General features: G+C 40.4%; 1 protein-coding gene across 7 annotated transcripts in view; it reads right to left on the bottom strand.

Annotated features, from left to right (window-relative positions):
- Nucleotides 1–479: 479 nt before the first annotated feature.
- The window catches only part of FCHSD2 (FCH and double SH3 domains 2), a 291,030-nt gene continuing 265,788 nt past the window's right edge, over nucleotides 480–25,721 (bottom strand). For all 7 annotated transcript variants that reach the window (XM_057747584.1, XM_057747581.1, XM_057747582.1 and 4 more), the window contains 7 exons: nucleotides 12,561–12,695; nucleotides 7,371–7,454; nucleotides 7,073–7,250; nucleotides 6,554–6,774; nucleotides 5,458–5,587; nucleotides 5,234–5,316; nucleotides 480–3,241 (listed from right to left, as the gene is read on the bottom strand). In XM_057747584.1, coding sequence (XP_057603567.1) covers nucleotides 3,158–3,241; nucleotides 5,234–5,316; nucleotides 5,458–5,587; nucleotides 6,554–6,774; nucleotides 7,073–7,250; nucleotides 7,371–7,454; nucleotides 12,561–12,695 — 915 coding nt within the window. In that variant the 3' untranslated portion in view covers nucleotides 480–3,157. The remainder of the gene's footprint in view (nucleotides 3,242–5,233; nucleotides 5,317–5,457; nucleotides 5,588–6,553; nucleotides 6,775–7,072; nucleotides 7,251–7,370; nucleotides 7,455–12,560; nucleotides 12,696–25,721) is intronic.

Below are 25,721 nucleotides of genomic sequence, written 5' to 3' on the forward strand. Positions count from 1 at the left end.
GCAAATGGATGGATACAACCCCAACATCCATCATATAGGAATGTTTTAAGTTATGTTATATCCAAACAATGGAATATAATGCAGCCTTTAAAAAGAATGAGGGAAACCTAAATGTGTTATATAATCTCACATACAAAAAAGCAGTGTGGGGACGTCCCTGGTAGTCCAGTGGTAAAGAATCCACCTTCCAATGCAGGGGACATGGGTTTGATCTCTGATCAGGGAACTAAGATCCCACATGCTGTGGGGCAACTAAGCCTGTGTGCCACAACTATGGAGCTCGTGCACCTCAACTAGAGAGCCCGTGTGCTCTGCAGCCCATACACCACAACTAGAGAAGAGAAAACCCACACATCACAACTAGAGAGAAGGCTGTGCGCCACAATGAAGTGCCCATGTGCCACAACTAAGACCTGACACAGCCACAAAAGCAAAACAAAACAACCCCCCCCCCCCGCCCCAAGTCAGTGTGTGCACATGTGAATTCCATGCACAGAAAACATCTGGAAGAACACATATAGCACGTGTCCAGCTCTGGAAGAGGAGGGCTGTGGGGCCCCTCCCCAAACAGGCTGAGCTCTAGTCCTCACTGGCCTGGCTGGCAGCCAGAGGGACTCAGCTTTTCACCTGGAATCCTCTAGCCACCCCTGAGACCAATAAGATCTCCTTCTCTTGACTCATTACTCCTCAGGGTGGAGGTTTAGGGAAGGACAGAGCAGTCCAGAGTGCCCACTTCCTAGAAGCCAGCAGTCACATCCTCTGAGGGGACTCGATGGCCCTCCTCTCACCCTTTCAGCTACAGAATCAGAGCTCCCTCCTCAGCTCCCTCAGTGCACTCTGCCTCTCCCTTCCAGCACCTCGCACAGTACTGTCCTCACGTGTACACCTTTTTTCTCCACTGGGCAAGAACCTTGAGAACAAAGACCAAAACTTACTTATTTCTATCTGTAGCATTCAGGGTATTTCACCTGGCAGGTGGGTGGCACGAGGGACTGTTTGTCCCATGGATGGATTAATTTACTCCCCCCTCTCTGTATCTGTTGTAGGGTTTAAAGGGGGGCCTAGGAATGTCTTTATAAGAAGCACTGTCTATTTGGAAAAGCCTGTTTACCCAAATCTTTTTATAAGGAGAACTTAGAAAACTTAATTCCATTTTTTTATTATTCAACATTTTATACATAATAAATACAAAGTTTTTACAGCCACTTTTAAGAAAGCACATCTGCACAGAGGCGCCTCCTCTGAGCCCAGCCCTGGGTACTGTGACGCTGGATTACATGTCCTGGAGGAAGGGGTTCTTTTTAAAAAGGAGGCATACTTTTTTACAACGTTTTTTTTTTTTAAATAAAATTAGCAGCTCTTCCAAAAAATATTTTAAAATATAACAAAAGATTTCAAATAACCCTTTGAGAACGTGGAAAACCCAGATTCAAGGACAATTTTGCTAGCTAAAGAGGGAATACAAGACTGGGTGGCAAGAATTGCCCAATTTCAGCACTTTGAAGATTTTTAACTGGTCAACAAACTTTAAAATCTTAAAAAAAAACCCACCCTTTTAATTTCGTTTTTAAACTTAATAATAAGTTTGATAAACACAAAAAGACCTCAAATAGATCAACAGGTTAAGAAATGCAAAAAACAAAACCAAAAATCCTCAAATCATGGAGAAGATTCATCAATGGGTACTGTCATTGAAGTGATCAAAAAACTAACTGAAAATTTCTTCAGCTCTGACCTTACTTTTGGTCAAAAATCCCATGGGGACATTTGGCGAGCATTTCAAGTTTTTAAAGATTCTTAGGAGGGATGGCGTTTTCAAAGCGTAAGACAACTTTTGGATTAAATTCTGCAAATTTGATTTCTTTAAAAAAAAAAGCAACTGGCAAATACCCCTTAGCCCCTAAGTAATGCACTCCCTATCTTCCATAGGAGGTGGAGGGCTGCCAGAGGCCTACTCTGGGATACCTGCTGCTATGGGTTTGTTAGCCTGCAGAGAAGCCTACTCCTGGCTCTTCCTGTGACATGGAGAACTTGTCTTTTCCTTGTCAATTTGCACCTGTGCAATCCTTAGTCCTTCTTCATAGGAAGCTGGTTTCCTTCAAGAGCCACAGGTTGTTCCTCCCAAGGAAATGTGAGGTCAGTGGGACCTGAGAAGCTGCATTTTACATGGTGGGTGGCCACTGGTCTGGGCCAGTCACAACTCGGCTGCCTGGACCAGTGCACTGGCTTGGGAATAAAATAATGCTAGGGACCTCCCCAGCAGAGAAGCTTGACAAGGCAAGTATGTGTCCCCAGTTTATCTAGACATTCAGATTCTAAGGATACTGGTCAGAATAGTATATGCTGCAAAAATTAAGATGAAAAATACCCAAATATAAAAAGAACATTAAATCGGCTCATTTCAGATCTGGAAGCTCCACTTCTGCTTCAGCTGCAGCCTCCTTTCCATTAGTCTATGTGACGGATGAGATTTGGCTAATAGTTCAGCCCCTCCATGTTAGTTCCACTAATACTAAATGAATGGTACAAATATTAATACAAAGGACACTGTTACTGTTTTAAATCTGTTAGCTGTGGATGAGATGTGCATTAATGCAATTGGTGCTAAACTCAGGGCAGTCCACTTTTTTCCAATAAGGTCTCAGTTTCTCAGTTTGGGGACTAACTGTGGGGAGGAGCCAGCCTCTCCTGGAATCCCTCCTGCTTCCTTATGTAGCCAACATGATCTGATTAAACTCAATCAGATAAGCAAAAGCCACTTGAAGAAAGATGAGAATCTTTGCCACATCCTTGTGGCCACAGTAATATACTGTACGAGCGCACATGATCAGTATCTCTGTGACTGTGCCCTGAAAGAGGCCTGGTCTTGAGTCTCATACAAAAATGGGCCACTGTTAGGCAAAGGGCTGTCCCCCTCTGTGCTTCTAGGGCCCAGGATTTGTGCTGCAGTAGGAGAGATGACATAGAAAATGACAACAAAAAAAGGCACAAAATATTCTAAACAAGGGAGGACTCTACCAGGCCACCCAGTCACATATAATCCTCCTTGTTTTTGCTCTGTTCGAGTCATCATCATGCAAAGGTGCCTAAAAAACAAGACTGGCCAAACTCCAAGCCTGGCCTTGATTGTAGCAGTAACGGATGGGCAAACCCATCATCACACCAGTGTGATTTCCACATCCTCTATCTTCTCTGCTGGCCTTCGGTGGTTCTGTGTAGGTGGAGGGGGGGCTGCCCGGACCTGAGCAGGAAACCATCACATGGATTGTCAGTTAGCTTCCCGATTCAGTGCCTAAAGCAGCCAAACCCCAATAAGAATTTATCCAATCATTTATCCAGGGATATGGGCAACCCAGGGCTCTCAGAAATGCTCTAAGCATGTGCTTTCAACTTAATTTTCACAACTTCTTACACTGAGAAGGACCTACTGTTCTCGGTGAAATGTGAAACTCATTCAGGTTCATGCCTAGGCTGAAAGCCTCATGGGCATAAGAGTCTTTGTAGCCTCAAAAGCCTCGTCCAAAGGCCTAGAGTTGGAAGCGAGACAGAGTAATGCTTGGAGAACTGAAAACCTTTCAACATGTCTTGGAAATAGAGTTGCAAGAGATAAGACGAGAGAGTTAGGCTGGAGGTAAGTCACAAATGGCCTCATTAAGCCATATTTAAAAATCTGAGCTTTATTCTGTAGGCAAAGAGGAGTTTTTGGTAGATTTTAAACAGCAGTATCAGATGTGTGAAAAGATGACTCAAGTAAGTCTGAAGAAAAGAGTGGTGGTCGGCAAGAATACAGGTGACTCCTGTGGTCGTCTGCAAGCTAGCTGATGTGGGCCTACACTAGGGTACTGGCAGTGGGTGGAAAAACTTGACAGCTGTCTCCGAGGTAAACCTGGCAGGCCCTTTCTTTGTGGAAAGCAGGGTCAGGGAGGTGTCACGCGTGATACCAAAGCACTGGCAGGAGAGGGGTACCACTCATCAGGACAGGACATACGGGAGAAGGAGTATGTCTGGGAGGGAAGATAACTCAGTTTTAGCTGAGTTTTGGGGGTGTGGTACATATACACTGAAATTTCCACAAGTGTGAAGCTCAGAGAAGAGGTTGGATTGGCAGTTATAAATCTGGGAGTTGTCAGTAAATAAATGGTTCTCAAAGCTTTGGGAGTGGATTAGATTACTCAGAGAGTGAGTTTAATGACTTGACGAGAAGCAGCCCGTGGACAGCACCCTGGGAAGCATCAACAGAGATGGACAGAGGCAGAGACGCCCGCAAAGGTCAATGAAAAGGAAGGGCCAGGAAGGAGAAAGCAGACTAGGAAGGTGTGGTAGAATAAATGAATCCGATTCTCTCCATTCCCACTCTTACCCCCTAGTCCACACTATCCCCTCTTGCTTGGACCACTGCCCCAGCCTCCTAACGGCTCCCTGTGTCTATTCTGTCACCTTCCATTCATTCTCCACTTAGCTGCCACAGTAGTGTTTTAAAAACGCATAACTGGGCACATCAGTGTCCTGCTTACAATCTTACAACAGCTTCCTATCACACTGAGGATCAAGAACCAAGTCCTTAACAAGGCACTCAATATTTGCTGAATGAACAAAGCCAAAGGTAGTGAGTGGTTGAAAGAATTGTGTCAAATGCTGATAAAGGAGTCTAGGGAAATAAAATTTAAAATATGTACTAGATTAGCAAGCGAAGGTTATGACCTTGAAAGAGCTGTTTCACAGTGAGATGGTGGGGTGCAGTCAATGGCAGCGGAGTGACGGGTGAGTAGAGGTGATTATTTGTAAGAACAGATTCTCTTTGAGAATAGAAGCTCTCAAACCTAAAAAGGGCATGTATCTTATTTCAGCTCAATGTTCATCATCAAAGAGGCAAATAGAGGCCTGGAATATAGGTTCTCAATAAATGCCTGCTGGAAAAAAAAATGCTTCTGTTTCACAGCTGGGCCACTTTAATGCTCACAGAGCTTGTTATAATTTAAATACACTTTCATAGCTGTCATTGTGCAATCTCACCATGGCTCAGTGAGGGAAGTGCCAGTGTAAACTAGACCTTCAAAGATGTGTTCATTTTTATAGCCTTCCTTTTCCAGAGCTCTTTTTAACTTTCCAAACCCATCTCACCCTGGCATGGACGGAATTAGTAACAACACAGGGGTCATGGAGACTCATTAATTTCTAACTTTCAATTTGAAAGAACTATGCATTCTATAACCCTGCCAGATAAGAGACTTACAGGTCGCAGTTTCCCATATGAGGTCTCAGGAGTATGCCTGGATGCCTGTGAGAATCCTGGTGACTCGGCATGGAAGCTGTTTTCTAGGGGAGGGAATCAAAGAAGCTCAATTTATTTGTGTTGCTGAGCAATAAAAATGCTACTGCAGCTCTGTTTGCCCTTCAGGTGAATGTGTGGATTTCTGAATGAAAGTGTATTTCTGTTAGAATCATGCGCACCCTTACCATTTGCTGAAGGAGAGTGGGGGAAGTACTGGGAGCTCCTCTTATCTGGGCTGGGGTGAGGGCTACTGGGAGGCTGGTCATATAGCGGCAGTGGAGGCAGCGAGCTGGGCGGCTTGGGGGAAGGAGAGATCTGCAGCAAAGGGAAGAGAGGTTACGAAGTGCTCACGCGAGGAAGGAGAGACTAGCTGGCTTCTCTGACTACTCCTGGCAAATTACTTTCCTTTGGCGCTAAGTTACGATTAACTTTCTTGGTCAGCCTCCTCAGAAGCCAAGGAGCCGAGGATAATCATCCCAACCCCAGTTTTGTGTTGTGTTTAACTTCTTCCTTCCACAGACCTCATTACACTACTGGTTACCAAATCAAACCACTCTCCAGAGTTCTACTGAAAACATACCAAATTAGTCAATTCAGTGAAGAACAAAAAAAGGGACAAGTTGAATTTTTTGGTGAAGATAATATAATTGTCTGAGTTTCTGACTTGCCCAGGTTTGTAAATGTCAAGCTAAGTGGTCACAATACCACACAAGCAAGATGGGCAGACATGTTCCTTAAGGTCCTGGACCTGCCAGGCCTGCTGTGACAGATCTGAATTAGGAGTTTCCCGTAGAGACAGGTTTTGCTATGACGAGCTAGGCCTATGGCCACATGAGTGTACGGGGCTCTGGCAGGCTCATTAGTTCTCTGAAAAGGACTAGCAGGAGCTGGGCAGGGAGCCTCTGACAGTGAGGGAGAGAAAGAGCAAGCTAATATTTTTACTGCATAGACTAACCACAGAGACAATACATTCCCTCTCTGGTTTCTTTCTTTCTCTCCACCAAACCATTCTTTTGTATGTCTTGCACAATTTAGTATTTTGGTTCCCTGATTCAGAGAACAGAATGTGGGAGAAGTGAGCTGTCATATAGCCATTGCACAAGCGCCTGACTGACAAGTCTCTGCTTCCCAAATTCAGTTTTGCAGAAACCTGGCAACCGAGGATTGGAGTGGTGAGGGTGAGGCTGAGGCTACAGCCCACTGCTGTGTGGGTCAACAGACTCCTTGGGAGTCATTTTCTTTAAACATCTTTTAATTCAGCTTTCTCCCCCTGTTGTGCACCTGAATATCTCGCATCCATGGAGCGTCACCGTTTTCTGAGGCTGAAAGTTCTTCCACTAGCACCGATGGGAAAACTCCAATCCGTCCATTGAATTCCCCTTCCCAGAAGCCATCATCATCCTGGTTTTCTTTGTTCAAGATTCGGATAATTGCTCCCTCAGGAAAAGATAATTCATCACCTGTCTGGCCCTCGTAGTCATAAAGTGCTTTCACAAAACACACTAGGTAGCAAGAGAGAGAAAAGTGCAGTAAGAACACTGACAACCAACTTACTTTTCCAACCACCCCATACACAAGTGACAACGAAAAGTGCATTGCACAGATTAAGAGTAGAGCTATAATTTTGTACTCACTGAAGATCAACTTTAGGGTTCTACTGTACAGGATAAATGTGACCAAATAAACGTATTACAGAAAAGGAGTAAAGTTGTGCTTTTTAACCCACTGAAGGCTGACTCCAGGGTAATACAGTTTAGGCCAAATGTGACCAAATAAAGGGTGCCTTGTTTTAGTCTTTACCACTAGCATCTCCGTTGAGACTGCCTGAAACGAGTTCGGCCTCCGTGGAGTTGCTGGACGTGTGTGACCGACTGTCCAAAGCAGCCAAGGACTGCAGCATGCTCAGCAGACTGTTCGAGGTGGGAAACTGCAGGTACTTTTCTGGCACGTAACCCACTTGGCCGACTTTATTTCGAGCCTGAGTAAAAGACACGTGACAAAACAGGTTTGCACACACAATTTGGACAGGGTACAACAAGAACCAAAACAAACTCCTGAAAATGTCACAAGAAGGGGCGATATGAGCAAAGGAAGATACCTTTACCCAGTCTTCCATATCTCCATCTTCAATCACTTCTAACACCTCATGCTCCTCAATGGTCAACTCATCTGGTTGAGAAGCCTGCAATGTAGGATGGTCATGGACAAAATTAAAAAGGTTAGATAAAGAGTAGATGTGAACTGATCATAACAAAAACTGGGGATCAAAATATTGAAATGATTTTGAAAAACGTATTGAACATAAAAATTTGAGTGTTGTAAAACTATCATAATGAGGTGAAGTTTTACTTTAAAAAGCTAAACAAAATAAAGCCACAACAAAAACTGGAGAAACGGAATCCTCAAGAGGCAATCAGGTTCAGTGAACACAGCACTCTGCTGGAAGTAGAGGACCTGGGTTCTAGCTCCAGCTTATGTGTCTGTCGGTAAGTTACTCAACTTCTTGACGCCTCCATTTCTTCAAAATGACAATCCTGCCATTCTTGGGAAGATGGGGTAGTCAGTGTGGGATGAATAAGCACAGAACCATGATGATTTGGGAAGCACAGACAAAGGAGAAAGCAGTGAATTAGAACTGCACCAGAGGGCTACCATGGAGGTGCAGGCTGTGAAAACGCAAAGAGCTATGTACATGGATTGAATGATAGCTTTAGCAGTGCCTGGAATTGGTCTGGAATCACGGTAAAACAGTGCACAAGAAAAGAAAGTTGTAGGAGAGAAATGATTGAGACTGGTCAAAGTTTGGATTTATTAAGCTGCAGCTTAACTGTAGAGACTGGGCTTATCCACTTGGGTGCTTCTGCAGAAGTTGCTAACTGTGATGGTTTTTTTCTTTTTCTTTTTTAAATCCCTAACAGCAGGAGTCCACTAGCACCAGACACCCAAATACTGCCCTGAGGCTGTAGAATCTGAGAGCAAACTCTCAGGGACTCTGAAGAGGGGTTGGAGAGAGAGACTTTGTGGCTTTTTTTCCTAAAGAGACTTGCCTGTCACCTGTAACAGGAGGGATCTGCCGTTATCTTCTGGCTCTCAGTGAACAGCCTTAAAAGCTTTCCCCAAGTCCCAAGATCAGTTAAAACTATCACTTAAGACCACATAGTTTTTCAGATCTCACAGTCTCAAAGTGTAAAATATCTCCAAGTTACACAAGCAAAAATAAGGCAAGACTCATTTCCTAGGATTCATTTCCCATTTCATGTATGTTTCATCAACCCCACATTCTGGACATTGCTGTAATAGCTGCTTGAGACAGAAAAATAGTATTGAAAATGGCTGGCCAATCACAAAAATACTCCAGGACCAGAATTTTAAGTAAATTACCTCTGATCTAAAAATATGAGGAAAAAAAAGCTCACTGATTTTTGATAGCTTTTCCAATGGAATTTCTTCACTAATCTGAAACCACACTGATGCCTTGAATATACCAGCAAAAGGCACCTACATAACAAAGATGTTTTTCCTAATTCTGTGGCAAAACTTAGAAAGTATCAACACAACCAGATTTCAATGCGTGTGAGAGCAAAACAGGAGGGTTAAGAACACCTTTAAATATATTGCTGCTCTTTAAAAAAATCATGACGGTCCATGCAAGTTGTCCCAGTGTTATATAAAGCAGACACTAGCTTGATCATACCATACCTAGCAGTGACCAATTCTTCCACTTGACCAGGTCAAGTCCTTTGTATGACACTCAAGACCCCGTGGTCTCTTGATGCTTTGGCCCCAGCAAACTATTCCATATTCTCTGAATATACCATGCTCTTTATTGCCTCTATGCTTTTATCAGGCTGTTCCTTCTCTCTAGCAGGGCCTGCTCCTTCCTTCCCATCTGGTGACTAGATTACTGTTCAAGTCCAGCTTTAGTCTGTTTCTACAGGCAAGTGACCATAAGATCTTTCAGAGCCTCAGTTTTCTTTTATTCCTGTTACAATGTAAGTTCCGCAAGGGCAGAGCTTTTTGTCTGTGTTGATCAATGCTATATCCCTGAGCCTAGAAAAGAGCACATGGTACATGGAAAGTGCTCAACTATTGGGCTGCCCAAAAAAGTTCGTTCGGGTTTGTCCATGTTACAGAAAAACCCGAACGACTTTTTTGGCCAACCCAATAATATTTTTTGAATTAATGGGTTGGTTGGTAATATCTTCCTCATAGGGTTATTGAAAGGATTAGAAAAAAATATATATATATATGATACTAGGCACATAGGATTTCGTAAATGGTAGCTATTATTATCACTCATGATTTGATGCCCAGCTTATATGTTTTCCGAGACCACCCACAATGAGCTGCTTGCTTTTTCCTCCTTTTATTCTTATAAGGCTGTGAGCATCCCTCTAACACTGAGTACTGTGGCACTCAAGTTAGTTGTTTGCACTTGTGGGCTTCCTACTGGAATGACTTACTTAAGGCAAGGAATGTAATTCTTCTCACTAATCCCAACTAAAGAGAGCAAGTGGTCAGTAAATGGTTATTAAATAAACACATGGTCTCACACTACCTCATGAAGTCCTAATACACAGTGACAGCCAGAACTCCAGAAGCAGCCATGCCCTCCATTCCCACCATCATCTCTCTAAATTTCCTGTTTTCTTTTAAAACAATATGCTTTTTCCTGATTACAAAAGTAATACATATTCATTGTAGAAAAGCTAGAAATATGTATAATTGAGATCATAAGGTAATACAGTTTGGTATCTTACTTTCTGGACATATTTCTTCTTACATAAAAAACTCTAAAGTAATTTTCAATTATCTTCATAGTATTTTGTTATGGTTACATTATATGAATGGTTAATTTATTTAACTATTTCCTTACTGGACTGCCAACTTTGCTATTATAAAGTAGTACTATGATGAAAGAGCATTTTATACCCAGAATGTTTTTCCATACTGTGGGTCACTTTCTTAGGACATATGCTAGTAGGGTCAAAGTTATGAGCATTTTTTTTTTGGGTGGGGGGAAGTTATGAGCATTTTTAAGGCTTTTGAAACTATTGCTTAAATTTAGCTTTTCTTCATTCTTGCAAGATTAACTTAGGCCTTCCTCACTGGTCTGGACAAAAGGAATCACAACTAGGCTTATAGTTAGTCTCTCTCCACTCTAACCTACCCACTCTGGAATATGTATACCATGACCAAGGTTACCTTATTTAAAAGCCTAGTCTGATTTTAGGACACCCAATGGCTTCCTTCAGCCAGGATAAAAGCCAAACCTCAGTCTGATCTATAGGTCTGTCTGACATCTTTACTTCCAGCTGCTCTATTTCCCACACTTGATGCTTAGACACCACTGGGTTTAACATTTCCTGAACACCTTATTATCTCATCAAACTGTGTCTCTGTATCTGCTGTTTGCTTAGAAGGCTTTTTCCCTTCCCTACCTTATCACTGTAACTAGAAAGATCTTATTCATGACCTCACTGAAATGCTACCTCATCTGTAAAATTCCTCAGATGTAATAATCACTCAGATACTTAGGACTCTAAGTATTGTTAACTTACGAGGAAGTTAAAGAGGAAGTATTGTTAACGTAAATATATACTAAAAGGATGTTAAACTAAAAAAAGCCTGGTAATCACGGATATTGAGGAGTTAATGATATCAGCTTCTGGCTGTCCACGGGTGGTGGTGGCAGGGGTGAGACTGTCCCATGTATGATTTAGATTCTCTCCAGACCCTTCCTCCGTTGTTGTCCCTTAAGCATGGCACCAACACGAAAGGAATTCATTAAAATTAATCCCATTCATTAAAATGAAAGGGATTCATTTGTTCATGCCTTCCTCACATCATTCATTTATTCATTTCACAACTATTTCAGGAGGATCCATTATGCGCCCGGCACTGTCCTAGGAGCTGAAGACACATACACAAGGTATACAGACACAGACAAGGTTTCTGCCTTCATGGGCCTTTAGTGGAGAGTCGGATAAAGAAGCATGAAACAAACAAGATTAAGTCTGGCTGGCGATAGGTTCTATATAGTAAATAAATGAGGACAAAAGGGCAATGGGATAGAGCAGTGACTGGGAAGTTGGCTCTGCATTTAGGTGGTCAGGGGAACCCTGAGGAGGCACTATTTGGCTGAGCCTACATGAAAAGCAGTGGGCAGCCAACCAAGATGTGGGAAAAGACAGTTCTAGGTAGGGCAGCAGCAAGTGCAAAGTTGTCAAGTCAGGAAAAAGCATAGTGCTTTTGAAGACTGAGAGGCAGCCAGAGTTGCTAACATGTAGTGAGTGGGTTGGTTGCTAAGGAGATTGGCAGGGGCCAGGTCAATCTGGACATTATAGACCCTAGTGAACAGTTTGTTTTCCTTTGTGTGATGGAAAGCTTATAAAGGGTTTTAGGCAGGGGAATAAAATACTCTCCTGCATGTGTTAAAGATAATTCTGGCTGCAGAGTGGAAAGTGGACTGTTGGTAGATAAGTATGAAGAAGGGGTACCAATTATTAGTTGTTGTTTTTTTTTCTTTTACAGTAAGCAATGGCCTAGACCAAGATGTGAAATGTGAATGGATTCAGGATATGTTTTGGAGGTGGACTCAACAGGACTGGCTACTGACTAATGAAGGGAGTGAGGAAAAGAAAGGAACCGGGGAACTGAAACAATTTATTTTGCTTGAGTAAAAAGTTAATGTGAAAGCAGGGCAGGGTGACAGAGATTAAGAACTATTATACCAAATCAGGTTTGGAAGTTCAGGAATCTATCTAGGTCCCTGCTTAACCTGGAAACAAGAGGTGGTTATATTAAGATTAGGAAAGGTAAAGTTTAACAAAACTGCTTTGTCAAGCAATTTTATTTCAATACCAACCTTGAGAACTATCCTAACAGTGGGTCTTGTGCCAAGCAGGGAATTGATAAGGGTAAGAGTTCTATTTACAGAAGATTTACTAGATGCCAGGCACTGTGTAAATGTTTTGCTATAAAAGTGGTATCTCATTTTGTCTTCAAACTAGCCCTATAATATCATCCCCATAATATAGATAAGAAAACTGAGGCTTATAGAGACCAAGGGACTGGTGTGGTTATGTAACTCATAAGTGTCAGAAATAGTCTGATGAGGCAGTCTGATGTCAGAGCCTAGACTCTTCCCCGTTATGTTATGTTGCCTCTAATATGAACTGAGCACCAATTTTATGGCAAGTACAGTATAAGAGGCTGGGCAGATAGTTACTTTTATCTTCAGAGTTGTCACAATTTAATATGAGAAATATCTTAGAGAAATACAAACCTTATAGGAATAAACAACTTTGCAGGTGAGTGGATAATTTCTTAAGGTGCCAGAAGGGCTGGAACTGCTGTCATCAAAAACATCCATGTTGTCTTCAAACTCTTCCCCTTCTTCTCTTTCGGTATCTGCATTAAGCTAGGAAAAATCAAAAGCCACTGGCTAGCTTGCTTACTTCAAGAAAATGGATGAAAGCAGGAAAAACACTTAAAATCCGATTGTTTTAAAATGTTAATTTACTTATTCAACTGCACGTAGAAAAGTATCCGTTCTGTTCTCACTTGCATTTTTCATGTTATGAAATGACAAAGATTTTTTCTTTTTAAAACCAAGAGTCAGTTAAATACTGACTAATGAAGGCCTCTTACCATTTTAAACTGATCATATTAGTTCACAGTAAAAAGATTTCTAAGAGCTACCAATGATGTGGAGAAACAGGTTTTCATCTACGGTTGGTCAAAATGTAAACTGGTACATCCTTGAAAAAAAACCCTGCCTACTGAAATTAAAAACTAAACGTAACATTTGATCTAGCAATTTCACTTTTGTGAATCTATTATGGAGAAATAAAAGCATCAGGATGTAAGACTATATGTTCTAGGATGTTTACTGCAACACAGCTTGCAGTGGCAAAAGCCTGTACACAAACTTTATGTCCATCAGTAGAGGAATGTTTGAATAAACTATGATGTGTTCATATTATAGATAAATAACACTCATTAAAAATGAGTTAGGGGCCTGCCACCCATCCCAAATGAGTCAGGCTGGTCTGAGCCAGCAAGAGCACTGTAGGTGAGGTCGCCAGCGAGCCGGTGCTGGCAATGAACTGCTCGGCAGGCCGTGCAGCTAGCTCCCGGCCTGGGGAATGGGAGGCAGAAACATTTATTGCGCATCTATGTTGCCCTGACACTGCTGGAAGTGAGTACAAAGAAGAACTTGTGCTTGAGAGCTCACTATTTATTGGAAGCAACAAACAAGAGAAATGGCTTAAACCTGTGTGCTAAGTGATTTAACAAAAATGTGCATCAGCTGCTGAAGAAACTGAGAGGCAGTGCATAAAGGAAGAGCCCAGACGCAGTCTGGGGGATCGGGAAAATTTTGCAATAAGAGGCAACTTGGAGTAGAAGACATAAGGAGGAGGCAGAGGAAACTGCTGCAAAACCACCAAGATCTGGCTCAGCACAGTCTATATGGGGAACTAATTACAAATATATCTACTTGGCTTTAAGGAAGAGGATGTATGAGGATGTGCTCGAAACAAGACTTGCTAAGTCCAAACCTCTACTGTGGATGTAGAGTGGGATCTCCACCCAAGAAGGTGCAACTGCCCAATGTCAACCCTCCAGACTCAAAACTTCAGTCTAATCATGAAGAAAACATCAGACAAATCCAAACGGAAAGACATTCTGAAAAATACCTGACCAGCACTCCTCAAAACTTTCAAGGGCATCAAAAGCAAGAAAAGTCTGAGAAACTGTCACAGCCAAGAGGAGTCCAAAGAGCCATGACAATTGAAAGTAATGGGGTGTCCTGTACAAGATCCTGGAACAGGAAAAGGACGTTAGGTCAAAACCAAGGAAATCTGAATAAACCATGGATTTAAACTAAAAAAAAAAAAAAAAGAGTTAGGGAATAGAAAGCCCTGAAATAAATCAGTGTATACATGGTTACATGATTTTCCACGAGAGTCCCAAGACATTCAATGGGGAAAGGACAGTCTTTTCAGCAAATGGTACTAGGAAAACTGGATATCCACATGTAAAAGAGTAAAGCTGGACCCTTATTTAACAAAAATTAACTCGGGACTTCCCTGGTGGTCCAGTGTTTAAGACCATGCTTTCCACTGCAGGGAGTGCGGGTTCAATCCCTGGCCTGGGAACTAAGATCCCACATGCCACGTGGCGCGGCCAAAAACAAAACAAAACAAACCAAAACAAAACTCAGTGGACAGAAGACCTAAACACAGAAGCTAAAACTATAAAACTTTTAGAGGAAAATTGAGGGGAAAACCCTCATGATGCCAGATTTGGCAATGATTTCTTGAATATGACACCAAAAGCATAGGTAACAAGAGAAAAAAAAAGACAAATTGGACTACATCAAATTTAAAAGTTTTGTGCATCGAAGGACAAGAGTAAAAAAGCAACCCACAGAATGGGAGAAAATATCTGTGAATCATGTCTGATAAGGGATTGGGACTTCCCTGGTGGTCCAGTGGGTAAGACTCCCCACTCCCAATGCAGGGGTCCTGGGTTCGATCCCTGATTGGGGAACTAGATCCTGCATGCATGCTGCAACTATGAGTTCATTTGCTGCAACTAAAGATCCCACATGCCACAATGAAGATCCCAAGTGCCACAACTAAGACCCAGAGCAGACTAAATAAATAAATAAATATTTAACAAAAAAGATTAAAAAACTCTGGTAAAGGATTAATATCCAGAATATATAAAGAATGCCTAAAACTCAACAACCCAATTCAAAAATGGACAAAGGACTTGCAAAGACATTTTTTCAAAGAAGATATACAGGGCTTCCCTGGTGGCGTAGTGGTTAAGAATCCACCCCAATGCAGGAGACGTGGGTTTGAGCCCTGGTCTGGGAAGATCCCACATGCCTCGGAGCAACTAAGCCCGCATACCACAACTACTGAGCCTGCACTCTACAGCCCTTGGGCCACAACTACTGAGCCCACGTGCCACAAATACTGAAGCCCAAGCGCCTAGAGCCTGTGCTCTGCAACAAGAGAAGCCACAGAGATGAGGAGCCAAGGCACCACAACAAACAGTAGCCCCCGCTCCCTGCAACTAGAGAAAGCCTGTGCACAGTAATGAAGACCCAACGGCAGCCAATAAATAAATAAATTAAATAAATTTATTTTAAAAAAGTGTAATTAAAAAAAAGATATACAAGTGGCCAATAAGCATATGAAAAGATGCTCAACATTGCTAATTACTAGGGAAATGTAAATCAAAACCACGAGATACCACTTCACTCCCACTAGGATGGCTATTACAAAATATCAGGAAATAAGTGTTGGCAAGGATGTGGATAAAGTGGAACACGTGTGCACTGCTGGCTGGAATGTAAAATGGTACAGCTGCTTTGGACAATGGAATGGTGGTTCCTCAAAAAGTTCAACATAGAATTACCATATAATCCAGCAATTTCACTTCTATTCTTTCAATTCTTTTCAATTTTAATTTCTATTCTGTTCTTTCAATGGTTCCTCCCAGAAGAGTTTGAAAGCAGGGACGTGAACAGATATTTGTTTACCGATGTTCATAGCAGTATTATTCACAATAGCCAAAAGGTAGAAGCAACTCAAGTTTCCACTGAGATGAGTAGATGAACAAAATGTGGTATATAACAACAGAATATTATTCAGCCTTAAAAAGGAAGGACATTCTGACACATGCTACAATATGAACCCTAAGGACATTAATATTATGTGAAATAAGCCAGTCACAAAAAAGATAAATACTGCATGATTCTACTTATATGAAGTACCTAGAATAGTCAAATTTATAGAGACAGAATGTAGAATGTTGGCTGTCAGAGATTTGGGGGGTTGGGGGCTGGGGAGTTATTGTTTAATTGGTATAGATCTTCACTTTTGCAAGACGAAGAGAGTTCTGGAGATGGATGATAGTTATGACTGCACAAAAAAGTGAATGTACTTAATGCCACTGAACTTTATATTTAAAAATGGTTTAAAATGGTAAAGTTTATGTTATGTATATTTTGCCACAGGAAAGGGCACAGTTGCTTTTGAAATGTAGCACAAGGAATATAATTTAAAAGAGTTTCAATGTATATTACCCACCATAGCTAAAAGGCATATATTAAAATGGTATTGAGTGTAAAAAATGTATTTACTTAGAGTACTGTCCATTTTATTAAAATACAAATAAGATTTATATGAGCATAAATATCTGACAGAGGTAGGCAGAGTAAGAAAAAAAGACTGGAGAATAGAGGAGTTTGGCTTGTTTTTTATATACTTCCGAACTATAAACTATTAGAATAAGCATGTTTTACTTTTTAAATTAAAAATCCAATAAAGAAGGAACAAAATAGGCTCAATGGTTCTTTGGTTTCTAGTTACATATAAACATTTATTTGGAGATTTCCCTGGTGGTCCAGTGGTTGAGAATCCGTGTTGCAGTGCAGGGGATGTCGGTTTGATCCCTGGTTGGGGAACTAAGATCCCACATATCTCGAGGCAACTAAGCCGGTGCACCACAACTACTGAGCCTGAGTGCCGCAAGTAGAGAGAAGCCCACGCACAGCAATGAAAAACCCACACGCTGCAATTAAAACCTGACACAGCCAAAAAAATAAAAATAAAAAAAACCCCAAAAAACAAAAAAACCACATATTTGGCTACTTTCCCCCATGTTCAAACATACAAAGGCACTAATGTTTACACGTTAAGGATATAAAGAATGGACAATCAAAATTGGGCCTTACAGTAGAACAATTAATTAAAATACCAAATACCTACTATATGCTGAACACTAAGCTAGGCTCTTAGATATGAAACGAAGGATGCTGTCTGCTTTGCAGGAGTTCACAGCCTAGAGTGGGAAATGAGCACAACCAGATGCTAAGCACGCAGAGGGCCCTGTGAATATGGAAAGGGTGAACAGAGAAGGTCAGAGGTTTTCTGAGATTCAATGAGCCAAAAAGTATAGGCTGCCTATAATGTCAAGTTCTACTCTTTACTGAGCTAACGTGATTTCTCTTGAGTAATTATCACTGACATTTTTTTTAGAATTTTTAAAAAAAATTAATTAATTAATGTATTTTATTGGCTGCATTGGGTCTTTTTTGCTGTGTGTGGGCTTTCTTTAGTTGCAGTGAGTGGGGGCTACTCTTCATTGTGGTGTGCGGGCTCCTCATTGCCATGGCTTCTCTTGTTGCAGAGCACAGGCTCTAGGCGCGTGGGCTTCAGTAGTTGCAGCACATGGGCTCAACAGTTGTGGCTCACGGGCTCTAAAGCGCAGGCTCAACAGTTGTGGCGCACGGGCTTAGTTGCTCCACGGTATGTGGGATCTTCCTGGAGCAGGGATCAAACCCGTGTCCCCTGCATTGGCAGGTGGATTCTTAACCACTGCACCACCTAGGAAGCCCATCACTGATGTTTTAAACGACTCTCTTCAACTGCTTTTTACCTAATAAAATTCTAAAAAATTGGGGGAAGGAGAGGGTTCCCAAAGAATAAATAGTACATATTTCCTGTCGCATTTATGGCCTCCATTTCAAAGCCCCTGTAATATTCCCATTTATAATTATTACTGAAAATTTTCCACAGCTGAGTGAGGGAATCACGTGCCTCATCATCTTACAAATAATGCATGTATGGTCAGTCAGATCAATGACAAAACAGACTCAAATCTTGACCTTTCAAATCATCTCAGGCTTATGATTCTATTATTTTCCAATAAGACATCATATAAAAGACGAGGTTCACATGCAGAAAATTGCTGTAAAACTAACTTAAACATATTTATATATACTTGGAAGACATTGCCTTTATATTCTAGTAAAGGTTACAGACATTGAAGAAAAACTGTGGGTATGACAAAATACAAAACAAAACACCCATACATCTATAAAAACTAAAATTAAAGCCACTGTGGGTAGAACACATTTCCAAAAATATAGTATAAAGAATGTTAATATGTACTGTGCTCTGGCACTGGGCATCAATCCAAAACATTTCATTTTGGCAATGCTGTTTGATACTAAACATCCTTTCCTTCTCCTTTGAGTTCATTTCTTGATTCTTATGGAAGGGAATGACAAGTTGCAGCGACAGCAATAGAGGTCACTGCCACATGCTTTTGCATTGCTCTAGCAGCTTTCCACACTCTGTCATCTCAGGACAATTTCTTCCTTTTTCCTCTTCCACCCTCTGTAACTTAGCAGTTGCAATGTTTTCTCGACCCAGCATTTCTAAAATCACATTCTTCCTGTTTCTTAACTGCTCACTTGTCCCTTTTCCTTCCCGTCACCTGACAGAATTTTAATCAAACGTATTCTTTCTAGCTGTAGTAATACTTTTCCTTTTTTAGATGTTGTAAAACGCTTACTCTTACTGCGAGGGAAGATAAGAAGAAGCTTTCTGAGTTGGTTTTAGTAGCTGACCTCTTGAACTCAGCAAAACTACCTCTGAGGGGCTTCATTAGCTTTACAGTCCTTGGAGCTGACACACCTGGGTTAGAATGCTGACTATGCCATTTACTTGCTATATGACCTTGGGCAAATTACTTGACTTCTCAACTTCAACTGCCTCATCTCTATAATGAAGACAATTACTTCTTTTTTCTTTTTTTAAAATAAAATGTATTTATTTATTTATTGGCTGTGTTGTTGTTGCTGTGCGTGGGCTTTCTCTAGTTGCAGAGAGTGGGGGCTACTCTTTGTTGCAGTGCCTAGCCCTCTCATCACCGGTGGCTTCTCTTGTTGCGGAGCACGGCTCACGGGCTCTAGAGCGCAGGCTCAATAGTTGTGGAGCACGGGCTTAACTGCTCTAAGGTATGTGGGTTCTGCCTGGACCAGGGATCAAACCCGTGTTCCCTGCATTGGCAGGTGGATTCTTAACCACTGTGCCACCAGGGAAATCCCAACAATTACTTCTTTAACAAGGTTATTACAAGGATTAAGTGAGGCAACATTTAAACCCTTAATGCATGCTTGGTACATAGGAGGTACTTAATACATCATTGTTGTTTTTATGAGGAAAGGAGAATATAAATTAAAAAAAAATCTGGTGATATCCTGCATAGAGGAAAGCAGCTCCCTATAACTGGCTAGCAGGGCTTTTGAATTCCATCTAGACAGAAAAGTGATCACAGTGAACATCATTCTAAACACAAGTATATTACAAAAGGTGGTGTTGAAGATATCGGCAAAATGGATTTCTGTTTCCAGGCAAGATGGCATATCAGGGACCAGATTTAAACTCCCTCCAGAAACAACCAAAAAACTGTTCAAAATACATGAAAGAGCAGTTTTCAAGACACTGGATATCAGTGATCCTTGTTGGACAGGAAACAATTTCCCCAACTTATCGTCTGAAAAAAGTTTCCAAGCTGAGATATAGCAGGAGGGAATCCAGGAAGAGGTGGTGGTCTCCCTGAATTGAAGATATGGAACTGGGAATTCAGGAAGGCTAAAGTGGCTAGAGTTTGCATGCTAGAGTAATGAAGAAATGCATAGCGAGAACTCTGGAAGTCTGGAGAGGGTCCCCCTCAAGTCTTCAGCTAAGTACTGATCAACACGTGTACGTCAAGAACTATCTGAAGCTGGAGACAGAACCACCCAAAGGATTAGAGGGAACAATCCTCAGCATTTACATAAGTCTGGGAATATTTCCTCTTCCCTCTTAACACAGCAGAAAACCTCACAAGGCACAGGGCATCAGGTAGAGAATTCAGAAAATCAGTAAGGATACAGAAGACTTCAACAACACTATAAACCCACTTGACTTAACTGACGTTTATAGAACATAACACCTAACAACAGCAGATTATATATTCTTTTCAAGTACACATGGAACATTAACCAAGATATACCATATAATGGGCCACAAAACAAGTCCTAATAAATTTAAAATGATTCAAGTATGTTACCTGACCACAATGGAAATAAATGATAAATCATTAATAGAAAGGTATCTGTAAAATTCCCAAATATTTGGAAACTCAATAACACTTCTAAGCAATCCATGAAACAAGAAGAAATTAAAAGGCCAATTAGAAAATATTCAAAACTGAATGAAAATAATAACACAATGTATCTGAATTTGTGTGGTGGCACTTAAGCAACATGTAGAAGGAAATGTCTAGTACCAAATGCCTATACTGGAAAAGTAGGAAAGTCTCACATCAATGACCTTAGCTTCCTTAAAAAAATCAGGAAAGAGCAGATTAAATCCAAATTAATTAGAAGAAAGGAAATAATAAAAACCAGACTAGAAAGCAGCAAAATAAAAAATGGAAAAACAACAGGGAAAAAAGTCAATGAAATCAAAAGTTGTTTTTTTTGTGAAGATACATCAAATTGACAAACCTCTAGTAGGATGATCAGGGAAAAAAAGAGGAGACACAAATAACTACTATCAGGAATGAGAGAAGTGATGTCACTACAGATTCTCCAGACAATCAAAGAATAATAAAAAAAATTACAAGCAACTTTATGCCAATAAATTTGGCAACTTAAATGGAATCGACAAATTCTTTGAAAGACACAAATGATCAAAGTCCATTCAAGAAGAATAAGTTGAATAACCCTCTCTCTATTAAAGAAATTGAATTTGTTGTTTAAAAAACTCCCATAGGGGACTTCCCTGGTGGTCCAGTGGGTAAGACTCCAAGCTCTCAATGCAGGGCGCCTGGGTTTGATCCCTGGTCAGGGGAACTAGATCCTCCATGCATGCCGCAATTAAGAGCCTGCATGCCACAATTAAGAAGTCCGCATGCTGCAACTAAAGATCCTGCATGCCACAACTAAGACCCAGCATGGCCAAAATCAATCAATAAATAAATATAAAAAAATCCCACAAAAACCCCTTCCAGATCCAGGTAACTTCTGGTGAATTCTACTAAACATTTAAGGAAGAAAAAAAATTCTACATAAGCTTCCAGAAAATTGAAGAGGAGGGGATACAAATTATTTTATGAGATAAACATTATTCCAAAACTAGGTAAAAACATTATAAGAAAACTACAGACTAATAAAGTATCTGCCATAAATAGACATATAAAAATGCTTATCAAAAATTTAACAAATCAATTCCAACCAATATATAAAAAGGATAATATACCAAGATCCAAATGGAATTAATCAGGAATGCAAAGTTGGTTTCATATTTGAAAAATCACCAATGCATTTCACCATATTAACAAACTAATGAAGAAAAAAATCACTTGACAAGATCCAACATCCATTCCTATCAGCAAACTAAATAAAAATAGAAGAAACTTCCTTGATATGGTAAAGGGCATCTACAAAAATCTTACGTGAATTTCATACTTAATGGTGAAAGACCGATGCTTTCTCCCTAAGTTTGGGAACAAGGCAAGAACATCTGTTGGCTCTCACCGCTTCTATTCAAGCATTGTACTGGAGATTGAGGTTATTACAGTAAGGGGAAAAAAGCAAGCATGGAAGGAAATAAAAGGCATCTGAATTGGAAAGGAAGAAGTAAAACTGTCTTTATAAATAGGTGACATGATTATCTATACAGAAAATCTACATAAAAGCTACAACTAATAAATGAGTTTAGCTATGTTGTAGGATACAAAATCAATAAACAAAAATCAATTGTATTTCTATGTGTTAGCAATGAACAATCAGAAATTGAAATAAAAAATCAGTACGACAGTGTCAAAAACTATGAAATAGAGATTGAGTCTGACAAAAGATATGCAACATCTATACACTGAAAACTATAAAACACTGCTCAGAGAAATTAAAGACAATTGGAAGACTCAATATTGTTAAGATGTCAAATATCTTCAAGCTGATCTACAGAGTCACTGCAATCCTAATGAAAAAATCCTGGTAGGTTTTCTGGTAGAAAACCAATTTTAAAATTCATATGGAAATGCAAAGGAACTAGAATATCCAAAACAATTTTGAGAAAGAAGAAAGTTGGAAGATTTACAGTCTGATTTCAGGACTTTAAAGTTACAATAATTACAACAGAGTAGTACTGTCATCAACAGACAGATCAATGAAACAGAACAGAAAGTCCAAAAATAGACCCACACATATATGGTCAGTTGATTTTTGACAAAGATGTGAAGGCAATTCAGTGGAGAAAGGACAGTCTTTTCAACAACAAATAAGGAAAAAGAATTTTAGTCATTCTTCTTATGTAACTCACACCAAACCACAGATTTAAATGTAAAACCTAAAACTATAAAACAAAGAAGAAAATCTTTATGACTTTGGGTTAGGTAAAGATTTCTTAGTTATTATACCACACTATGATCCATGAAAGAGAAAAAAATAAGCTGGACTTCATAAAAAAAAATTCTGCTCTTTGAAAGGCACTGTTAACAAAATGAAAAGACAAGCCACAGACTGGGAGAAACCTACGTATATCATCTATCTGATAAAGGATTTGTATCCAGAATATAAAAAGAACTCTCAAAACGCAATAAAAAGGAAAAAAAAACTAATAAAATATGGTTGAAAGATGTGAACAGACACTTCACTGAAGAAGATATACAGACAGAGGAATAAAGGGTCATCCCCACAGAGGACGAAAGTACACTAAAGAGCAGGGCTTCTGAGGCAGCCATATCTGGGTTCTAATCCCAGCTCTCTCCATCTGCTAGCTGTGTGCTGTTGGGTGAGGCAGTTAATTCTTCTACCTTCTCATCTGTAAATACATTCAGGATGGTTATGATCATTAATTGAAATAACGTATGAATATGCCTGACATGGAACCTGGTACAGAATAGACGCTTTACCAATGTGAACTCCCTCCTTTTGGTAGTATTTTAAGCTTAGTTGGTAGAACTGGAGTAAAACCGCTTATCTTGAGGTTCAGATTGATATTTTTGAACATATAATATGTGTAAGGATCTGTGTCAGGTACTTTACTTGTTATTATGGCTATGGAGAAAGTCAAAGAACATATAACACAGCCAGAGACACTTCCCTTAGAAGTGAAATGCTCTATTTTCCTCAATGCCCATCCGTGAGACTGGTTCTCTCAATCTATCAACTCAACAGACACCAACTCAACAGACACCAACTCAACAGACACTGTATGCAGCTATGTAATTCCCAACACCTGGTGAAAGGTCTCATGGGCAGTGCAGGCTCAATACATGCTTACTGAATTGAATTTAACTGATCCTACTGGGACTTTGAAATGTTAGTTTCATTAAAAGTGTGGTACATTTTGATATAGAGTTTAGTCCAATAAAAAGATGACTGCTCATTTGGAAATACTGTAAATATAAAAGCAACTGAAGATTTTTGCAGGTGTATTCCATTATTTTCTACACTTTACATTTATTTCCTTACAAAAATCCATCGTTTCTTTCTTTGGGATTTAGCTCAAGCCAACAAACAGATTTCTGTGTTACAAAGTTCACTGGAATTTCAAGAATCCACTTGCCAACACAGGGAACACGGGTTCAATCCCTGGTCTGGGAAGATTCGACATGCTGTGGAGCAACTAAGCCTGTGAGCCACAACTACTGAGCCTGCACTCTAGAGCCCATGAGCCACAACTACTGAGCCTGTGCACCACAACTACTGAAGCCTGTGCATCTAGAGCCTGTGGTCTGCAACAAGAGAAGCCACCACAATGAGAAGCTCATACACCACAACAAAGAGTAGCCCCCACTTGCGGCAACTGGAGAAAGCCCGTGTGCAGCAACTTAGACCCAATGCAGCCAAAACAAAAACAAATAAAATAAAAACAAAAAAAAAACCCCCAAACAAAGTCCACTGGATGCAAGAACTGTACGGCATTACTGAGGCAGATGGGAACCAAATTAGAATCCTAAAGGTTTAAAATGTTTACTCTTGCCTTTCAAACACACATTCAGCATGGTCTTCATAATGAGTAGAGTTAGAATTTATTTCTATGCAACTCTGCAAAATGCTCATATACTTAGGGAGGCTTCACAACAGAGTAGATATCAGGATGCCTTGGCATAGTAGTTGGGGGAAGTGGCTGAAGACAAGGAAGTCATGTAAACACTGTCAGCTAGGGACTTCCCTGATGGTCCAGTGGGTATGACTCCTTGCTCCCAATGTAGGGGGTCTGGGTTCCATCCCTGGTTGGGGAACTAGATCCTGCATGCATGCCACAACTAGGAGTCCATGTGCCACAACTAAGAGACTGCATGCCACAACTAAGAGTCCGCAGGCTGCAACTAAGAAGCCCACATGCCACAACTACGAGCCCACATGCTGCAACTAAAAGATCCCATGTGCCACAACTAAGACCTGGTGCAGCCAAAATAAAATAAATATTAAAACAAAACAAAAACCTGCTGTCAGCTGTAGTTTGAGGACCTAGGAGGGGAAAAAAAACAGAAAGAAAATAAACCAACCTCGAACTATGAATCTCTGACTCAGTAATTCTACTTCTAAGAAACTACCTGACAGAAAAAAATCCCCAGCATGAAAGAAAATGCACACAAATGTTTTAAAGAGTATTATTTAGAATATGTGGAGGAATCTAAATACTAAACCTGAAGAGAACAGTTAAGTGAACACATTTTTGATGGAATACTATACAGACACGAAAAGGATGATTATGAAGATCATCCATCAATAGAGAATGTTAGATAAAAATACACAAAATTAATGTTATTATGAGAAGTATGTTCAAAGGAGGAATAGCAGAAAGAGGAAGGGAGTCAAGCAAGTTGCTAACAGTGGTGTTATAAGGATGGAGCTTTTGTCATTTTCTTCTTTACTGCACTTTCTAATTTTTTATTATCTAATTATATAACTTTCTACTCTACAATTAATATAATTTCAAAATTAGGTTGTAAACTAGGTATGGGTTTTTGAGTAAGAGAAGGCAAGAAAACAAGAGAAGGGAGGGATGAGTGACAGAAGGGGTGACTGGGTCACTGGTAGCAATCCAACCATAAGAAGCTGTTTGTAGGCTCTGGTTAACCATCAACTGAATATCAGTAGAATGCTCTCCTTTGAAATAAATATTGCTATATTCTGTGTTTTTTTTTCCTTCCCAATCCTATATTCTATACCACAGCATAATACAGAAGGCAAAGAGTTAATACCCAAGTAAATATAGTTCCTTCCTATTCTATAAGATAAACAGACTGTACATTTTAAATAATTTTTTATACATTTATTTATTTATTTAATTTATTTATTTATTGGCTGCATTGGGTCTTTGTTGCTGCACACAGGCTTTCTCTAGTTGCTGCGAGTGGGGGCTACTCTTCATTGTGGTGTGCAGGCTCCTCATCGTAGTGGCTTCTCTTGTTGTGGAGCACAGGCCCTAGGCATGTGGGCTTCAATAGTTGCGGCACATGGGCTCAATAGTTGTGGCTCACAGGCTCTAGAGCACAGGCTCAATAGCTGTGGCGTACAGGCTTAGTTGCTCTGAGGCATGCGGAATCTTCCCAGTGCAGGGCTCGAACCTGTGTC

The sequence above is a fragment of the Hippopotamus amphibius genome, chromosome 9 (assembly GCF_030028045.1).
Source record: "Hippopotamus amphibius kiboko isolate mHipAmp2 chromosome 9, mHipAmp2.hap2, whole genome shotgun sequence".
Lineage (NCBI taxonomy): Eukaryota > Metazoa > Chordata > Mammalia > Artiodactyla > Hippopotamidae > Hippopotamus > Hippopotamus amphibius.